This window comes from Entelurus aequoreus, linkage group LG01 (genome assembly GCF_033978785.1).
Source record: "Entelurus aequoreus isolate RoL-2023_Sb linkage group LG01, RoL_Eaeq_v1.1, whole genome shotgun sequence".
Taxonomy (NCBI): domain Eukaryota; kingdom Metazoa; phylum Chordata; class Actinopteri; order Syngnathiformes; family Syngnathidae; genus Entelurus; species Entelurus aequoreus.
In genome coordinates this window covers 48624377-48646049 of record NC_084731.1, presented here as the reverse complement: position 1 = coordinate 48646049, position 21673 = coordinate 48624377, and the positions used below count along the sequence as shown (strand labels likewise).

Here is a 21673-nt window from a genome sequence, read left to right as displayed (position 1 = left end):
ATAATATAGCACTTTCTGGTTAAATGTATTTGTCCTTCCAATTTTGACACATTTGCAATTTTAAAAAAACTACGTAACCAACATTTTAACATGTTACTTATTTTGTTTTTCAACATAAAATGATACAATATCATTAATAAAGTACAACAAACATCTCTTTAGGTTGAACGAATAGTACGTTTTTACCTATTCCTTTTACTGTTGTTTTCGCACATGAATAAGACAAATACAAAATAAATTAATATAAAAAAGTGCAACCAAACCTTTTTAGATTAAATGAGCAGTTATTTGACCTGCTACTACTCTCATTTTAATAAACCGCTACTACAGCAGAGAAAAGTCACAACAAACGCAAACGCCGCAATAGAATAACATGAAGCCACAACAACTTTCAGTTACAGCATGACTGCAAAAGTCCAAAAAATATAAACGCCAAAACACAACAACATAAAGCCATAACACAACCACTAAAAGTCAAAACACAACATATCATCAAGACGGATTTCAACTTTGTTTATTAAACTGTTTTCAACTTTTTGCCTCAGGAAGTAGGTCCGGCGGCAAAACTTGCTCAGCCGTCCCTTCCTTTGTGGCTTTAAGTTGGGCTATTGTGTTGTGTTATAGTACTGTTTTGTTGCGTTTGTATTTATTGTGGCTTTTGCAATTGTGCTGTGGACTTTGTTGTGTTGTAATTAATGATATTGTCTTGTCGCGTTTGCATTTGTTGTGTGACCTTTCTCGGCCGCCGTAGCTAGCCGCCATTTTTCAAATACAATCATCAAATAGAGTTCCATCCATCCATCCATTTTCTACTGCTTGTCCCTTTTGAGGTCGCGGGAGGTCGTTGCCTACGCAAATTGTGTAACGACGCTGTTACACGTTTATATTCATGTACAATATAATCATTGTTACGACCGGCCCCCTGAGGGCAGCAATAATTGCGATGTGGCCATTAATAAAAATGAGTTTGACACCCTGGTTTAGGGTATTTGCGGCACACACACCCTGGGCGGCAAAGAGTTGAATATATTATGGCAATTTTGTATCCCACGCGATACAAACTACAATAACGGTGCAAGCAAAAATTAAAGCACAATAAACACACATTGGGCAACTTTTTAATTTTCAATTTTCCACTTCTAATGACTTACGACCTACTATAGCTCAGTTATGATTACAGCTGCTGGTAAAAATATTGGTAGTTAACACATTTATTCATGTGATTAAAACGTGATTCTGAAGTGAAGTATATTTATATAGCGCTTTTCTCTAGTGACTCAAAGCGCTTTACGTAGTGAGTTACATTTTAACCAGTGTGGGTGACACTGGGAGCAGGTGGGTAAAGTGTCTTGCCCAAGGACACAATGGCAGTGACAAGGATGGCGGAAGCGGGGATCGAACCTGGAACCCTCAAGTTGCTGGCACGGCTGCCCTACCAACCAAACCACGCCGCCCTGTGAATACTTCATAATCCCACCTCCAGCGGCACCCAGGTAAATGAGTTATTCTGCACTACCTCAAATTCAGACTGCATTGTCATTTCATGAAACATATTTGACTAATGTAAGTTGAAAAATGTCCGGAATGTGGGTTTCTATTCGTCATTAAGAACTAATTGTGGCTTTGGCACCCAAACCGGTTGAGAAGCACTGATTCAGAGTAGTCAATGTACAGCTTGTTATGCGGTCCAGATGTACTGTCCTCTGGAAATAAATCAACACACAGCAGGTGTAGTTGTCACATGATCAGGTCTTACCTGTTAGTGGCCTGATATTTTCGAACCACTTTGCCTTGCGTCTCCTGCTTGTGGTTAGTTGTAGTTGTTTGGGTGACTCCATTAAAAGAACTTGTAGACTGTGGCCTGGTTTTTGGCAACACAGGCACTTTAATGTTTTCAGAAAGGGGAATGCCCCATTCTTCAGAGTCGTCATCTGCATCTTCACTAGGAGAGATTTGGTGGTCCAGTTCTAGCATCTTTTTTTGTAAGATGCTCACCAGCGTGGTCTGGCTTTGAGACTGAGGGGGCGGCGTCTGTACGGGGGCTGTTTTGGGTTTTGTCAGCAAGAAGGGATTCTGTTGGATGTTGACATAGATAGGATAGTGTTTTGGCTGTTTTGGCGGAATGTGGTCAGGTGGAGGGGAGTTCATATTTACTCGTGGTGCCTTTTTAAATTCAGGAGTTGGAGGACAAATCGAAGGAGGGGGCTCTGTCATGCTGTCAAAGTCATCAAACTCCGGAGGCGGGGGCAGCAACGGCATACTTAACATTTCCCTATCGTCTTTAGGTCTGACAGATTTAACATATGAAAGATGGTTGCGCTCTCTCGCCGGTGAAGCTGGTTGCGTAAAAGCGTAAGCTGGCCCACTGGACTTTGTTTGATTGCCCACATGTCCGATGGTTGCCGATTTTGTCCCCCATTTTTGCGTGGGACTGACAGACGTTGGACTAACTTGGACTTGATTTTGATGAAAGAGAGAAGAAGAAGAGATGGATCTTGGAAGGATTGACGATTCGGAATTGGGATCAGTTTGAATGCTTCGTCTGCGTTCATTGTATGTCGCAGTGCCGTTTTCCCGGAACACAAAACCCTTGAACCGATCTCTCTCCCGAGCCGCATTAAGGAGAGCCAAAGGAGAAGCTGCAGGCCCCTCCTGAGATGCACTGCTTTCAGCATTTTTTAGGCGGAGTTTATGATCTAATACCGGACTGAAATTGGGTTTGAAACCAACTCTGCCTTTGAGATCGCCAGAAGTCAATTGAGTTCTGCTCCCTTTCTGAAGCTTCCTTGGTTCTTGGTATTGCACCTGGAGAGGTGTGCCAGCTTGTGATTTGGGTGACTGAGAAGACAGCATATTTGGTACATTCTCTTTTTGATATGCATCATTTGTGGTAAGTGATTTCAGAGACGGCTGGGAGGGATGCACATGCTGTAAATTCTTTTGGCGAACGAGCGTGGTTGGTGTTCCCCGGGGAACATTTCTGTCCACCTGGGCCAACATAGCAGAGCCAGAATCCTCCAGGAGTAACATCTGCTTGGGTCTTTTGTCTAGTTCTTTGTAGTCAACAAGGATTGAGGCGTTGGAAACGTGGTAAAGCTTTGCTGGGTTTTGGGGATTGAATGTGGACTGAGTGCGGGTCTGCACAGGTGGAGAGGGGGCAGGTGTGTGCGGCGGGGATTCCAGGTTGGACATTGAGGAGAATCTAATTGGCTTCGCAGGCGGGGTTTTAACAGTATTCGATGGTCCTTTGAAAGGCGGCGGCGGCGGGGCGAAATTTGGATGTTTGGGGACTTTGGCTGGAGACGGTTTTGAAGTGGAAGTGGGTGACACAGAGCTGTAAGAGCTTGCAGACAGGGGCTTTGGCGGGGGGCTGAATGTGGGTTTTATGACACGGTGGTTATTTCCCTCCTTGACGGGTGGCTGGGGTGCAGCCATAGGAGGCGGCTGAAGGGAGGGGGGTTCTGCATAGTTTGAGTAGTAACCCAGGAAGTCTGGTGGAGGGAGGATGAAATTCTCTGGAGGTGGGGGAGGGGCATTGGTTGGAGGAGGCGGAACAAATACGTTTTCCTCCACTAAGTCATAGGAAAACACATTTCCGTTGGCTGTGAAAGTAAAGACAGAAGGACAGGTGTTTATAATCATTAATGAACTCAGCATCCTACAAAACATTACATTTAGATTGTTCTGACAAGTGGTGTTAATTTGTCGCATTTATTACGATTAAGACTGATTAAGACTACTGAGTTGTTAGTCCAATGAATGTGAAATTTAATTTTCAAAAACGACTGCACCATTGAAAAAGGTAGAGTGATAGTCCTTTTTTTTCGGACTTGCTGTAATGAAAACTGCAAATATGCGATGTATCACATTGTATGCATGTTCGAAATAAACTAAAACCATGACCATTACCAATGTAAGAAGGACTTTGTTTACCAATAAAGCAGCTCAACCAGCCACGGTTAACATTAGCAGCAAAGATGTTAACAATTTAGCAAAACATACCATTAACTCTTCGTCAAACTAAAGTGGAGGAAAACACTCTGCTAATGAACAATCTATATTTTAGCAGCCTATTATAAGTACATCACATGGCCTTCCTGGAGAAAAAAACATAGGCATATGATCAGTGTAGCTTTTTTTTTTACTATGAGTTTATGTAACTTTGTAATTTTTTTTTTTGCATCAAATTATGCTGACAATTTCATTAAATAAAATCAGTGTATAAAAATTCTGTCAAATTCAATCATATAATATCACTGTTCTGCAGAACTTTTCACAACAAAGTTCAGCAGAACAGTGATATTACATGGAGCATCATTACCCAGCACATCATGTCACATACTAACTCATGTATCACATAAATAAATGCAGATTTTAACTGTTGGAATAATTTATATAGTTTGAAAATATTCAGTGGCCCGCATTGACGTGTTTATTATGTTGTATCATGCCCAGGTTGCCCAGTTAACTGCTTTTATATGCTGTTTTGCAACACCTGTGTCATGTGACTTCAAACTCGGCAACTCATTGGCTGGTTCTGAGACAGGATCGATTGCTTTAGCCTTATTTTACCAGAAGTGAGTCTTGCTTTTTAATAACAGCAAATTTTTTCGCACTGAATTTTTTTACACAGATTTTTTTGCACATGTTTATATACAACCTTCAGTTCACAAAATTCTAACACAAAACATTCAGTTTAAATAAATTCAGTGTCAAAAAAGTTTTCGTAATAAAGACACAAATTAACCTCCATAAGAACACATTGTGACAGCAATAGATGGAAAAATGATTGCCTGGACAAATCAATAGAAGTCTTCACAAATAATATTATGAATATGAAGCATTAAATGTGTTGGCGAAAAAGCTAATTTTGTGTCATTGCCTCTTTCTTTTTACACTGTTAAAATCAAATGCTGGCAAAGTATGAACGACCACCACTGTGTGTTGCAAAGTATCCACAGCATGTAGAAATGTGCGCGTAGTATGAAGTTGGTGTGATGCACTGCACACTTCCATGTCAAGTTAGTTTAGTCTTTATTTGAAGGGACATAAACATTAAGGTCAAAGACAGATATGTTCTGCACCAGATTATAGCTAAATAGCTCATTTCCATCTGCAGTCCCTGGCTACCTAAATTAAAGAGATACAAAAAACATGCAATACGATTATAACAATAAAATTATACTAAAGCATGTAATCCAATGAAGAAAAGTCATAAAATGCCCTTTCATGTACACATCACTCTTAATACATCTCATCTTTGCTGTGAAAAGGGGCGTGCGACAGGTTTGTTTGCATACGCAAGCTTAATACATGAGGCCCTTAATGTTTTAGTTGAGAAAATGGCAAAGACTGGATCTGTATATATATATATATATATATATATATATATATATATATATATATATATATATATATATATATATATATATATATATATATATGTATGTGTGGGAAAAAATCACAAGACTATTTCATCTCTACAGGCCTGTTTCATGAGGGATTTCCTCAATCCTCAGGAGATTTTAATGGAAGCATTCACATACCATGGTTTATATAGGGCACAGAGTGGGTGGGTACAGGCAGGCGTGGGGGCGTGGTGATTGACTCATGTGTTACCTAGGAGGTGTTTCCTTCTGTGACGGCATGCTGATACAATTTCGCTGCGCTTGTTGAGGGATGACAACTCTGGGCGGTATATGATAAACAGTTTCTCTTTTAAGCATAGGTTGCATCTTTTGTTACCACTGTTGTAAGGTGTGCTGGATGCAAGAATTTGCCATGTTATTGAGTATTCAACATTATTGTCTTTGAGATTCCAAATGTGTTTGCTGAGTTCTGTAGTGTTCCGCAGGCTTTTGCATCTGAAAGAAGCCTTGTGATTGTTCCATCTGGTTTTGAATTCTCCCTCAGTTAATCCTACGTATGTGTCGGATGTGTTAATGTCCTTGCGTATTACCTTTGCTTGGTAAACAACTGATGATTGTAAGCACCCCCCGTTGAGAGGGCAATCAGGTTTCTTGCGGCAGTTGCAGTTTTTGTCGGTTTTGGAGTCGTCCTGCCTGGTGGTGGGCGGCTCCTTTTCAATTGCTTTATTGTGGTTTGAAATGATTTGTCGCATGTTGTTCATGCAGCTGTAGCTCAATTTAATGTTGTTCTTGTTGAATACTTTTCTTAGGGTGTTGCCTTTGGGGAAGTGTTTGTCGATCAGGGTGAGGAATTTGTGGCCAATATTAGTTGAGACGTTTTTGCTGTATGGGGGGTTGTACCAGATAATGTTGTTTCGTTTTCTGCTCCTTTTTGGTTGGTTTCCTGGCGTGGGTTCGTAGGTGAGGGTGAAGTTGTATCCGCATTCATCAAGTGCTTTTTGGTACGGGGGGGTTGCTTTGTCGAATTCAGCTTTGCTAGATGACAGCATCGATAGTCTTTTATTAATTCCGGTAGGTATTCTTTTCGTGGTGGTGGGTGGGTGGTTGCTGTCATGGTGCACGTATTGGAGTGTTGTGTTGGGTTTCGTGAATGGTTGGTAGCTGTTATTCCTCAGGTTGAAAGTGACGTCGAGGAAGTTGACGGTTTGCTTGTTGGCTTCAATTGTGATCCGTAGACCGTTCTCTTTGAAGATTTGGCATATACGCTTCTTGGTATTCTCGCTGCTCCTTGGCGAGGCGCGACACACTGCCAGCACACCTTACAACAGTGGTAACAAAAGATGCAACCTATGCTTAAAAGAGAAACTGTTTATCATATACCGCCCAGAGTTGTCATCCCTCAACAAGCGCAGCGAAATTGTATCAGCATGCCGTCACAGAAGGAAACACCTCCTAGGTAACACATGAGTCAATCACCACGCCCCCACGCCTGCCTGTACCCACCCACTCTGTGCCCTATATAAACCATGGTATGTGAATGCTTCCATTAAAATCTCCTGAGGATTGAGGAAATCCCTCATGAAACAGGCCTGTAGAGATGAAATAGTCTTGTGATTTTTTCCCACACATACATATTACGCTCTACCACGGTATCGAGCACTATTTTTTGGATAATCTAATTAAGACATATATATATATATATATATAAAAGCCGTAAAGCCACTTTCAGTCTTTTGATCTGCCACAATGTAATGAATTTGAATGAAAATAACTCAAGTTGAGCAGGCTTTTCTCAGCATTTTATTTAGGTGAAATTAGAGATTAATTTAAATTAATTATTTACTGATCATAAAAAAATGTATCGCTTATTTTTTGAATCGCTTGACAGCACTAGTTCTTACTTTTTTTCATGAAAATAAATATGCAAGTTGAACACTTGGCAGAAAGTCAAATTTAATTAATAAATTGGCGGGGTCAATTAAGAGTGGGAACCTATTTATTTTGTTAATGTCCTCTGGTGTGACACATCCAGAGTCTATTGAGCAACTGACTGGACCAACAAATACTTGTCCTACAGGCCTGCTCACTAAGCAAAGTGATGTGTATAGTTTCTGGTATGACATGTAAAATCCTGGGCTATACTACAAAGTAAGAGCATGTGTGTAAGAGGCGTTAAGCAACAGACGCTCACCTGCACCATTGATAGGAGGAAGAACAGGGACTCTGGGCGTTGGAACAAAACCTTGAGAACCCTCGGATGACTGTTTGGAGTAAGGGTGGAAAAACAATTATAATTGCACAAAATGGGGCATAACAAAGAACAGCTGTAAGATCTTTAGACCTGGAGTTGCTGAAAAGTATGAAGGCCTTCACTGTACAGTGAACAAACCAGTTCTCAACCAAAGCAGTCCTCCATAGTAAAACAATTACGCAGTAAAACAATTACGCATGTCCAAGATTGTCAAAACATTTAGTTTAAATGTATTAAGAAAGTGTGGTATGGTATGAATAAAAAACACTAGCACAGACCTGCTTCTGGTTGCAACAGCCAGCCCTAATATTGCATCACAATCATTTACATTTTGTAGTAAATATTATAATGCAATATTCAGGTTCAGTTCAGTTCAGTTTCAGTTTATTTGGATCATGCATACGATACAATGTAATGTATCACATACTTCCAGTTGTTTCATGACAGCACGTCCGAAAAGGAGCAGGAAAAAGCTGACCCTATTTAATCCTACCCCTTTTCATACTATTGCAATTGTATCCCATTTCCTTGTTCTCTGTAACAGAACAGTGAATAAATAAATAATCAATAAATAATATACCATAGTAACTAAACAAATAATAAATACCTAAATAATCTTTATCTCCAAAAAAAAAAATGTTCAAGATCTTCATCATAATTGTTCTTCTTTGTACTTTGTGAACACTTGTAGTTTAAACAGTCTCTTAAACGGAATCATATTGGTGCTTTGTTTGATTTCTTTGCTTAATCCATTCCATAATTTAATTCCACATACAGATATGCTAAAGGTTTTAAGTGTTGTGCACGCATACAAATGTTTTAAATTAGATTTTCATTACAATAGAGGAAAAATTTCCTATTTTTCAAAGTTAAAAACAATCTTATCTAGGTCCATGCCAATATTTATAGCCTCGTCTTTGGCTTATTCCCCACACTGGCAATAAGTTTTGTGGAAATCCATTCAACGGGTTCTTGTGTAATCTTTATTTCTTTGATAAATGAGCAGCTTGGTCCTGGACGTTCTTTATATTTAAAATATCTTCTGTCATAATTTGGTGTTGTATAAATACGATTGAACTGAACGGAATCGATGGTAAAGTTAAAGTTAAGTTAAAGTTAAAGTACCAATGATTGTCACACACACACTAGGTGTGGCGAAATTTGTCCTCTGCATTTGACCCATCCCCTTGTTCACCCCCTGGGAGGTGAGGGGAGCAGTGGGGAGCAGTGGGGAGCAGTGGGCAGCAGCGGTGCCGCGCCCGGGAATCATTTTTGGTGATTTAACCCCCAATTCCAACCCTTGATGCTGAGTGCCAAGCAGGGAGGTAATGGGTCCCATTTTTATAGTCTTTGGTATGACTCGGCCGGGGTTTGAACTCACAACCTACCGATCTCAGGGCGGACACTCTAACCACTAGGCCACTGAGAAAAGGTAATGTTCTGCTCTTTTATCCATGCTCTACCATCCTGTAAGATGGTGTTTTTCAACCTTTTTTGAGCCAAGGCACATGTTTTTAATAAAGAAAATACAGAGGCACACCACTAGAAGAAAAGGTTAACAAATTAAACTCCACCAGGTTGTCGTGCCTTATTTTGAGTTTGTTGTTGTTTCCCTGTGTGTAGTGCTTTAGTTCCTGTCTTGCGCTGTTATTTTGGTGACTCTTCCTTCCTGTTTTGTTGGTGTTTTCCTGTAGCAGCTTCTCGCCTTCCTTTGAGTGATATTGCCTGACCTGCTTTGTGTTAGCAATCAAGACTATTTATGTTGTGCGTACGCTATCCTTCTTTGTGGGGACATTGTTGATTGTCATGTCATGTTCGGATGTACTTTGTGGACGCCATCTCTGCGCACACGCTGTAAGTTTTTGCTGCCGTCCGGCATTCTGTTTTTGTTTACCTTGTAGCATGTTCAGTTTTGCTTTCTTTTTGCATAGCCTTCCCAAACCTTCAGTGCCTTTTCCTTTCCCTTTTGTTCATTTTTGGTTTAATCATTGCATACCATTTTACTTGCACGCCGTCTCCCGCTGTGCTCTGCATATTGGGATCACGACAAAACATCCTCGACGCATTCCGACTTTTACAAACCAATGAACTACCTGCTTCCACCTACTAATATGGAGTATAACATGGTTAACCTGCCGAGCTCTATACAGCACAGACACTCAACAACGGCACATTATTTGCAGATGATAATTATTGATTTGCAAAAAATATTTTTTGGACCAATTAGTGGAAGTTGCAAAATTTCCCACGGCCCACAAGACAATATCTCGCACAGTGGTTGTAAAACACTGCTGTAAGAACACTTGTGTAATAAGATCTGAATAGCAACACGGTTTACGCAATGAACACCAATGCACGCCTTGCATGCTTTACACCTCGTGCAGCGCTTGTGAATCAAAGGAAAGGAAAATGATCCACCTACAGTATAATTACTCAACCATATTGTCTCGTGTTCTTAGGAACATAAAACTGACAGGCTGTCACTTAGAGGACCTGTCCACAGAGGCATGGCTGACGGCTGCCTTAAAGCAGGGGTGGGAGTCCGCCGGGCCCACACGATGCCGCCTCCAGGACCCCGGAGGCGGTGTTAAAGGAAAAGAACTGCCACGCCAGCAATGGACTCTGTTTAACCGCATGCCAACTGGGGTTGGCTGCTTTAAATCATCTTTGACCACCATAAAACCACCGCCTGTACAAACCACCTTCGATGTGGGACCTGAGACGAGGGCGTGGCTGTAAAATACTAAGCTGGACATCTGATGATGATGACACAAAGGAAGAAGAGACAACTCAGACGCCACAAAATCATAAGCACAGCCTTTGTTGCCATAATACAAAATCCAGGAGTGAGTCCTGGGTCTACGTACAAGTTCTGTTCTTACAATGGCGTAAATTATTAAAGTACCAGTAGAGTGCAAAAACAAGTGCCGTTTATATTAAAGCTATTATCATATATATCTGATGTATGACAGCAAAAGACTTCCAAAGTTTGGGAGTAAACATATATGATCAAAATAGTATCAATCTCACAGAGATTCCCGAGCCAATTTGAAAGCCAGTCACGTGATCGTGTGACGTAGAGGTAGGAACCGCAAGTCCCTTTGCCACCAAAAGCAAGGCAAAACTATGCAGACATTGTGGGAGCCAATAATGATTACTTTGGGGCGGTATAGCTCGGTTGGTAGAGTGGCCGTGCCAGCAATTTGAGGGTTCCAGGTTCGATCCCCGCTGCCACCATCCTAGTCACTGCCGTTGTGTCCTTGGGCAAGACACTTTACCCACCTGCTCCCAGTGCCACCCACACTGGTTTAAATGTAACTTAGATATTGTGTTTCACTATGTAAAAGCGCTTTGAGTCACCAGAGAAAAGCGTTATACAAATATAAAAAAATTAACTTCACTTTGGGATATAGTTGTCCCGATACCAACATTTTAGTACCGGTACCGAAAAGTATCGAAATACATTTCGGTACCGGTACTAAAATATTTTTTCTAAATAAGGGGGACCACAAAAAAATGGCATTATTGGCTTTATTTTAACAAAAAATCTTCCGGTACATTAAACATATGTTTCTTATTGCAATTGAAGAACCATTTTGTCTTTAAATAAAATAGTGAACATACTAAACAAGTTGTCTTTTAGTAGTAAGTAAGCAAACAAAGGCTCCTAATTAGTCTAATGACATATGCAGTAATATTGTGTCATTTATCATTCTATTTTGTCAAAATTATGAGGGACAAGTTGTAAAAATTGATTATTAATCCACTTGTTCATTTACTGTTAATATCTGCTTACTTTCTGTTTCAACATGTTCTATCTACACTTCTGTTAAAATGTAATAATCACTTATTCTTCTTTTGTTTGGATACTTTACATTAGTTTTCGATGATACCACATATTTAGGTATCGATCCGATACCAAGTAGTTAAAGGATCAAACATTGGTCATATTCAAAGTCCTCATGTGTCCAGGGACATATTTCCTGAGTTTATAAACATGATATACATTTTTTTTAAAAAGGAAAAAAGATTTTGTGACGATAAAAAATATCGATGTAATTATAGTACTATCGACTAGATACGCTATTGTACTTGGTATCATTACAGTGGATGTTAGGTGTAGATCCACCCATGGCATTTGTTTAAATTTAGGAGTGCGAGCTTGCTGTTAGCGGTTAGCTATAGTATCCTCCTACGGTGTGTAGTGAAGCATGTTTAGCTATTCTTCGTCCTGCAGGGATATTTGCAAGAAACTTACTTTGTACGTTGCCATGGAGGCGAGGATTAGTGATTTAGAAGTAGTTAAAACACTGTCGACTGCGGATGGACGTTCGCCACTAGCTAGCTAGCAATGTCTTAAAGCACCTCTTCTTGAGGGCGTTTCAAGTGTTGTTACGTCACTTTTATCTTTAGTTTTTAAGCCAAAATGCGTCTGTTCTCCCTTTTCTGTCTGCACACCTTGCCTGCTTGTAAGTACTCTTTGATTGTGCGCTGCCAAACATGCTCGTCTGCTCGCAAAACCAGCAATGTCATGACTTGATGATGCGCCGTCATGCATGACCGGGAACCGGTACTTTTCAAACAGAGCATAGTACCGTTTTTGATTCATTAGTACCGCGATACTATACTAGTACCGGTATACCGTACAACCCTACTTTGGGACAAATGATGATCCAGAACCATATAATTTTTTATCTTTAATATAAGGCGGGTGAGCTACAAGTTTTAGAAGCTGTGTGCTAAACAGATCCAGCTGTAGTAAAACACTAAGCATTGCTAAGTACTAAACAAGTGTCAATACGTGGACTATAGGATGTTTGTTTTCCCGAGATGCAAGTAAAGTTGGACTGGACATGGCGTGAAGGTAAGGACATCATTTATTTTTAACTCTAAACTACAATAGGGGTACAAAACTAAAGGCGCGCACAAAGGCGGAGAACAAACTTGACTAATGAAAACAAGTCTAGCACAAAGGCAGAAAATATGAACATGAAACTAAAGTCACTAACTGTGGCATTAATAACAAAAACTTACTTGGCAGAGCAGGAATCTATAGCATGGAACACGTAATCAATGGAGTAACAGGGATAACAGTTTTAATGTCGCCAGGCTGACTTTCTGGCAACTATGGGCTTAAATAATACAGACATGATTGACAACAGGTGCGCGAGTGGAAAACGTGAAACAGGTGAAACTAATGGTCGCTATGGTGACAAAACAAACAAGAGTGCACAACCAGGAACTAAAAAAAGAGTCTAAAAAACAAACAGCACATGGCCAAACAAAAGCGTGGTCAACACAGACATGACAACAAGCAATGCAAACTACAAACATATTAAAACGATTGCTTACTGTACAATGTCTGCTCTCACAGCGATGCCGACTGATAAGATGTCCATATCTTTCAGTTTAGGTAGGGATGGGACTTGATAAGATTTTTACGGTTTCGATTCTGCTTAACGATTCGGTATCATAAACGATTGTCTTATCGATTCTTATTTGGAAAAAAAAGTGTGGATTTTGATGTTAATCCACCCTTTATTGGTCATAATTTTGATGATCATGATTTGCAGTTAATAAAAACTTTGAAGTGAAAATCTCAGAAAATGTAAGGCTTCAAAAACTGTAAACCATGATGATCAGAATTACCACAAATAAAGGCTTGCATGCAATAAGTTAATATCACAGATTTGTTTCACATTTTAAGGTTAACTGCTGGCATGAATGGACTTTTACATCATAGTCTCATGTTATGAGTTTCAGCTGTATGATATGACTGAGAGAAAATCTGGTTGCAGGAAAACATGCAACTTTTCTCTCACCTACCGAAAATGCAAACTTTTGACCACAAACTTAGTCGCTGCTCGATGACATTCGTCTAGTGCAGGGGTCGGCAACCCGCGGCTCCGGAGCCGCATGCGGCTTTTTGACCACTCTGATGCGGCTCAGCTGCATACTTGCCGACCCTCCCGATTTTTCCGTGAGACTTCCGGTTTTCAGTGTCTCTCCCGGAAATCTCCCGGGGCTAATATTCTCCGATATTCACCCGGTCAACAATATTGAAGACGTGCCGTGACGGCACTGCCTTTATTAGCGTCCTCTACAATCTGTCGTCGCGTCCGCTTTTTCACCATACTATCTGCGTACCGGCCTAGTCACATATTGTACGCAGCCTCTGTTTACACACGTAAGTGACTGCAAGGCATACTTGGTCATCAGCCATACAGGTCACACTGACGGTAGCCGTATAAACAACTTTAACACTCTTACTAATATGCGCCACACTGTGAACCCACACCAAACAAGAATGACAAACACATTTCGGGAGAACATCCGCACCGTAACACAACATAAACACAACTGAACAAATACCCAGAATCCCATGCATCCCTAACTACCACCAAACCCCGCCCCGCCCACCTCAACTGACGCACGGAGGGAGAGGGGGGGGGGGGGGGGGTTGATGTGTGTCTGTGTGTGTGTGTGTGTGGGGGGGGGGGTTTGGTGGTAGCAGGGGTGTATAATGTAGCCCGGAAGAAAAATAAGAAGCTTATCCACTAAGGTGTTGGCACGGACTACAGTGGCGGACGTGCGCAAATTTTCAGGACTTATGCAGATCTCAAACACACATCAACAGGTACCAGAAGGTAAGAAAAGTTGGTTTTGCATAATATTGTGAAACAAAATGGCAGATAATATGTCTGCTAATGGATGCCATTTTACACACACCATAGTAATACTTGTATCTCGGACTACGGTAGCCGTAATGGGCCGACAATCCATCAAGCGGTGCGGCTTCAAAGTCATACGAAAACATTTTGACAGATTTTTGAGTGCCTTGTGGAATGTTCTTTGATTTCAATGGAACATTTAAAGTTTTGGTGTTGTTTACTGGCGTCATATTGTAGTCTACACGTATCTCTTATGTGTGACTACCATCTACTGGTCACACTTATCATTACACCATGTACCAAATAAAATTGCTTCGAGGTCGGTAAGCGCAACCAGAATCATTCCGCACATTAGGCGCACCGGGTTATAAGGTGCACTGTCAATTTTTGAGAAAATTTAAGGATTTTAAGTTTGCCTTATAGTCTGAAAAATAAGTGAATAAATAATGTAATGTGTAAATAAATGAAGACTGTAGATTGAGCAATAATTATTGACAATTATTTAACAAATGTTGCTTGATATTTTTGAAATAGCCATCCATGCTCCTGTGGTTTGGATAAATAATGTTTGCTTTGAATAGATTTTTTCCCCCCATGTCGTTATTCTTTCAGCGGTTAATTTCTGTTTGTTACCTGTGTTGTGGGGTAAAAAGAACGGTAAAAGTGCCATGCATGAAGTCGAATGATCTTAAGAAAGCGTTCCTTTATACTTCCTAAAACATTTTTTTACTCTTGTATGACAGTGTTTACTAAATACAGAATATGCCAACACAGTAAAAGGCCAGTTTTAATCTGAACTGTATTACAAAACCCAAAACCAGTGAAGTTGGCACGTTGTGTAAATGGTAAATAAAAACAGAATGAAATTATTTGCAAATCTTTTTTAACTTATATTCAATTGAATAGACTGCAAAGACAAGATATTTAACGTTCAAACTGGAAAACTTTGTTATTTTTGGCAAATATTAGCTCATTTGGAATTTGATGCCTGCAACATGTTTCAAAAAAGCTGGCACAAGTGGCAAAAAAGACTGAGAAAGTTGAGAAATGCTCATCAAACACTTATTTGGAACATCCCACAGGTGAACAGGCTAATTGGGAACAGGTGGATGCCATGATTGGGTTAAGGTTAGTTAGATTGGGTATAAAAGCAGCTTCCATGAAATGCTCAGTCATTCACAAACAAGGATGGGGCGAGGATCACCACTTTGTGAACAAATGCGTGAGCAAATTGTCCAACAGTTTAAGAACAGCATTTCTCAGCGAGATATTGCAAGGAATTTAGGGATTTCACCATCTATGGTCCGTAATATCATCAAAAGGTTCAGAGAATCTGGAGAAATCACTGCACGTAAGCAACGATATTACGGACCTTCGATCCCTCAAGCGGTACTGCATCAAAAAGCGACATCAGTGTGTAAAGGATATCATCACATGGGCTCAGGAACGCTTCATAAAACCACTGTCAGTAACTACAATTTGTCGCTACATCTGTAAGTGCAAGTTAAAACTCTACTATGCAAAGCAAAAGCCATTTATCAACAACACCCAGAAACACTGCCAGCTTCACTGGGCCCGAGCTCATCTGAGATGGACTGATGCAAAGTGGAAAAGTGTTCTGTGGTCTGACGAGTCCACATTTCAAACTGTTTTTGGAAACTGTGGACATCGTGTCCTCCGGGACAAAGAGGAAAAAGAACCATCCGGTTTGTTGGTATTGCAAAAAAAAAAAAAAAGTTGTTTCTCAGTTCGAACATTAAATATCTTGTCTTTGCAGTGTATTCAATTGAATATAAGTTGAAAAGGATTTGCAAATCTTTGTATTCTGTTTTTATTTACAAATTACACAACGTGCCAACTTCACTGGTTTTGGGTTTTGTATTTTGATTTCCACTGGAAAATCAACATTGAACATAATGTGTCAAACAAAGATAGGGATGTTTAACCAATCATTTGTCCAGAGTCCAGAGGAAACATCACACATGAGATTTCAGGCTGATAAGACATATAAATAAATGCCTGCAACTCAGGTACGAAGGCGTGTCATGAAGCGTGACAAAGGTTCCAGTGTGAGTTCACCCGTTTGATTCCTATGTTGTGACTTTGTTTTCATCAGCGTGAGTCGTCCCTGCCAATGTGCTGCTAGGTGCGCCACGCCCAACATGCCACAGACGCAAACACTCCCACGCACTGGGGCGTGCGAACCAAAGTCTTTTAGGTTGGGTTATGACGTTTTGCTTTAAAGCTAGAGCATACCAAGGTTGTCTTTAAAATAAGAAACGATAGTGATGTTATATTTTGGAAACTTATTTTTTCCCCCCCATACACTGCAATGTCCAAATCTCTAAATGGAGCAGAGGGAAATACAACTAACTATTTTCACATCACAACCAGGCACCTGCCTTGCTCAGGGTATCTGCACATTTTCAAGATCAAATTTAAACACTTTGAATTGAAAAAATTAAAAATGAAGACTAAATCCTGGCAAAAACCATAACTTCCTTATGTAATCAATTCAACTTGATCAATTAATACATTTTTAGATATGCAAACGGATTGGGGAAACCAAGTCGTGTGTTGTCACCTGCACCTCAAAATTCCAACAAAGTATATACAAAGAAAATAGAAGAAAAAATACCGGACAGGGAAATAAGGCATTGACTGGTCAAGGCAAATAAAGTATTTAATGATCAAATAACCAAACACAGGTTTATATTTTGGTATCGGTACCAAAATGATTTGTATACTTTTCGGTACTTTTCAAACTTTTCTAAATAAAGGGGACCACAAAAATGTGCATAATTGGCTTTATTTTAACAACAAATCTTATGGTACATTAAACATTTGTTTCTTATTGCAAGTTTGTCCTTAAATAAAATAGTGAACATAGTACCGAATATGATTCATTAGTATCGCGGTACTATACTAATACCGGAATTGTTCTCATTGTGGCTGTAAAATCCATGTCAGTGAGCCTCATTGTAGGGATGTAATGATAAAGGGTAATAATAAAACTCACAAGGGTTAGTATTACCATTTTAAATTAAAATGATGGAAAACCGTGATTGATAACTGCACTTGTATAAACTCACGGATCGACTGGCACCAGCTCGCTAGCTTAAATGCTAACATGAAACAAGAGACATTAACGTCTTTCTCCAGTACTCCAATTAAAACTTATTAAACACATTACTATCTGAGTAACTAAGGCCCCGTTTACACTGCACACCCAATCTGATTTTTTTTGCCCAGAAGTGACACAGATCTGATTTTTCTGTCAGTCTAAATGCTCCAAAGTACTTCAAATCTGATTGTTTTGACTTTATTATCAGCTTTAGGCGAGCTCCATCATTTGTGTGCCAAGCGGAAGTGGATATACTTCATTACTGAAGTTCATCTGGTTTCGGTGAGCAAAGTCTATTTTAGACAACTGAAGTTTCGGTGCATCACTAGTCAATACTACGCAAACATTAGGCTATATGTAATATATAAATATATATTTTGATTCCAAAAAAATAGCGATTGTTGAAAGACATTGACATTGAAAAATAAAGCTAACGTTGATCCACGCTGATGTCAGTCCTCCTCTACTTAACAACCATAAAAAGATTTGAACCCTCCCAGATATATTACACTATATCAGACTAGGGCGAATTAAGGCCCGGGCGAATTAAGGCCCGCCCACATGCGGCCCGTTAAGCTTTTCAATCTGGCCCGCCGGACATTCCCAAACATTTTTTTTAGATCTTTAAGATGGAAACTGTAGCTGCCATTATGATGTGCAGTGATGTTTTCAAATGACCGTAAGTCTTGAACTATACAAAGTATTTCAATGGTTGGAATCTGCACTTTTGCATGATATACTATCCATCCATCCATCCATTTTCAACCGCTTATTCCCTAGTTACTATGGTAATCTAATTAGTTACTATGGTAATCTAATTAGTTACTATGGTAATCTAAGTCACAGCAGCTCAGACGAGGCACCAAGCAGTGTGGTTGGGGAGCCTTTCCACAGAGTGTTTCCAGAGCGGCCAGCCTGAAATGCGGGTGTCAGGGACAGACGCGGAAGGAGATTTTCACAACAAAGTTCTAAAGCTTAGTGATATATCAGATTTTTTTACCCTTCGCGTTCATATTTTGCTGTGTTTGTTGCATTTTTGTTGCTCACGTGATTGTAAAATATGTTGATAAAGAGGGGGTGTGATGTTCATATATTGTCAATATTCAGTGTTTTATCCTTCATAGTTAATATTCCACATTCTTTATTTTCATGTACATTCTGTGTGTCTCATTTAGTAAAAAAATTTAAAATTCCATTCAGTTTTTTAAGGCGGTCTGTCATAATGTTTTTAGCTTTTAATCAGACATTATTGTGAGGTTTTGTATTAGTGTTCCTAAAAATAGGACCCAAACACATACTGTACAGCAGATTTTCACAGCTTACACACACACACATATATATATATATATATATATATATATATATATATATATATATATATATATATATATATATATATATATATATATATATATATATATATATATATATATATATATATATATATATATATATATATATATATATATGTTAACATATATACATAGATAGATAGATATACCGACCCCAGACACATTTTGTTCTCTAAATTCGGCCCTCAGAGTCAAAATAATTGCCCAGGCCTGCACTATATTTATCCATTCATACATTATATTACTTTGATTTATTTTCACGTGAAAAACACTCATTTTGAAAGTGTGGCGACAACTTTTATCTTATTTTGTAGTAGTAGTAGTAGTAGCAACTTCTTTGTTCATTTACAGGATCCGGTCAACTTCCTTTGTTTTCACTTGCACGCGCAGTTCGATAAAGTCATCAGTCGGACATCTAGGCCACATTGGGATCTAGATGAAAACAGGTACCAACAGGTAGAAGAAGTTGATTTTGGACAATATGACTCCCTTTAAGATTTTTTGTTACTGTATGATTATACAGTATATTCACCAAATAAACCACAAGATTGGTAAACGTTTTTCAACAAGGATATATAACTGCATGCATCTCTTTTAGTGAATATGTTGTTAAAGGTTGGAACAATATAACAATACAAAAGGGTTTACCAAGCAATCATTTTGCAACTTTCACCAAAATGCATCTGGGGCGATTTTCACCTGGCCATTGCCATCACAGATATGCAATCGCATTGTGGTGTATTGTTTTTTATGCAACCTTCACATAAGGAAATCCAGTTAAACAAGTTTACAATCCAGTAATGATAACACTTTTTTTGTAGCTACGTACTTTAAAAATTGCGAATGTGCCACGTGACAATGACTGTTCTGGCAGTGTGTGACAATGTAATGATCAGCTTTTGTACTGCACATTGAGTCATGCAATGACACATCCACTTCAGCGTTTAATCTAGTCATTTATCGAGAAATGGTTCAAGCTCTGTGCTTATCTAACACCCTTAGCAACTCCTGTGTTTGCCATGCATTCATTTGTTTGTTGCGACCCGCCCCAAATACATAACCCAAAACCAATGAAGTTGGCACGTTGTGTAAATGGTAAATAAAAACAGAACACAATGATTTGCAAATCCTTTTCAACTTATATTCTATTGAATGGACTGCAAGGACAAGATATTTAATGTTCGAACTGAGAAACTAAATTTTTTTTTGCAAATAATCATTAACTTAGTATTTAATGGCAGCAACATGTTTCAAAAAAGTCGGCACAGGGGCATTTTTACCACTGTGTTACAGGGCCTTTCCTTTTAACAACACTCAGTAAACGTTTGGGAAGTGAGGAGACCAATTTTTGAAGCTTTTCAGGTGGAATTCTTTCCCATTCTTGCTTGATGTACAACTTAAGTTGTTCAACAGTCCGGGGTCTCCGTTGTGGTATTTTAGGCTTCATAATGCACCACACATCTTCAATGGGAGACAGGTCTGGACTACAGGCAGGCCAGTCTAGTACCCACACTCTTTTACTATGAAGCCACGCTGTTGTAACACGTGGCTTGGCATTGTCTTGCTGAAATAAGCAGGGGCGTCCATGATAACGTTGCTTGGATGGCAACATATGTTGCTCCAATGCCTTGGCACTTTTTTGAAACATGTTACAGGCATCAAATTCCAAATAAGCTAATATTTGCAAAAAATAACAACGTTTTCCAGTTCGAACATTAAGTATCTTGTCTTTGCAGTCTATTCAATTGAATATAGGTTGAAAAAGATTTGCAAATCATTGTATTCTGTTTTTATTTACGATTTACACAACATGTCAAATTCACTGGTTTTGGGTTTTGTATACAGTATATGCCACTATCAGTTTACCCTCTCTAAAAACACATTATTATGGGACTGTCTGTTAAATGTAGCCTTTCATTCCAACTAAAATACCAGAAGGTATCAGAATACCACTTTTTAACACACCTCGTACACACGTGGAGCCTCATCTACAGAGAGGCTTTCCTACTAAATATGGACGTACGATCAAATCCAGAAAACGGCGCACGCCAGTAAAAATTCAGATGTATGAAAGTGTTCGCACTCACAAATCCAAGAACATTACTTAGTTACATTGCAATCTACTTTAAACCGACCACAGACGTGCGCATGGCTTGGCATGGCCAGACCAAGCCCTTATAAATACGCAAATCATTTTGAAAGAAGCCATGTGACTGAGAACAGCGCACACAACCAATAAGGACATACATACATACATACATACATACATACATACATACATACATACATACATACATGCATACATACGTACATACATATATATACAGTACAGGCCTAAAGTTAGGACACACTTTCTCATTTCAATGCGTTTTCTTTATTTTCATGACTATTTACATTGTAGATTGTCACTGAAGGCATCAAAACTATGTCACCTGTGAAGTAAAAAAACATTTCAGGTGACTACCTCTTGAAGCTCATCGAGAGAATGCCAAGAGTGTGCAAAACAGTAATCAGAGCAAAGGGTGGCTATTTTGAAGAAACTAGAATATAAAACATGTTTTCAGTTGTTTCGCCTTTTTTTGTTAAGTACATAACTCCATATGTGTTCATTCATAGTTTTGATGCCTTCAGTGACAATCTACAATGTTAATAGTCATGAAAATAAAGACACTGCATTGAATGAGAAGGTCTATACTGTACATATCTGTCATAAAATTGAGTTTTAAATCAAAATAATCTTAAAAACACCTTGTTTGTGTAATACTAAGATATTCAAAGAATACAGTATAGCTCGCTGGCTAGTAGAGCGCTAATTGATTGCTCTGAGGTTAAACACTAATAACTAGCTATTGTAAATGCTAAGATTATTGAAATAATACAGTAATATTGTTTATTCATGTTTTTAT

The 21673-nt window shown here is 39.1% G+C and overlaps 1 protein-coding gene across 1 annotated transcript in view; it reads right to left on the bottom strand.

Moving 5' to 3' along the window:
• Positions 1-21673, bottom strand: part of LOC133653944 (uncharacterized protein C6orf132 homolog) — a 37003-nt gene that overhangs the window by 4225 nt on the left and 11105 nt on the right. The window contains exons 3-4 of the mRNA XM_062053805.1: positions 7561-7630; positions 1757-3602 (exon numbers count right to left, since the gene is read on the bottom strand). Coding sequence (XP_061909789.1) covers positions 1757-3602; positions 7561-7630 — 1916 coding nt within the window. The remainder of the gene's footprint in view (positions 1-1756; positions 3603-7560; positions 7631-21673) is intronic.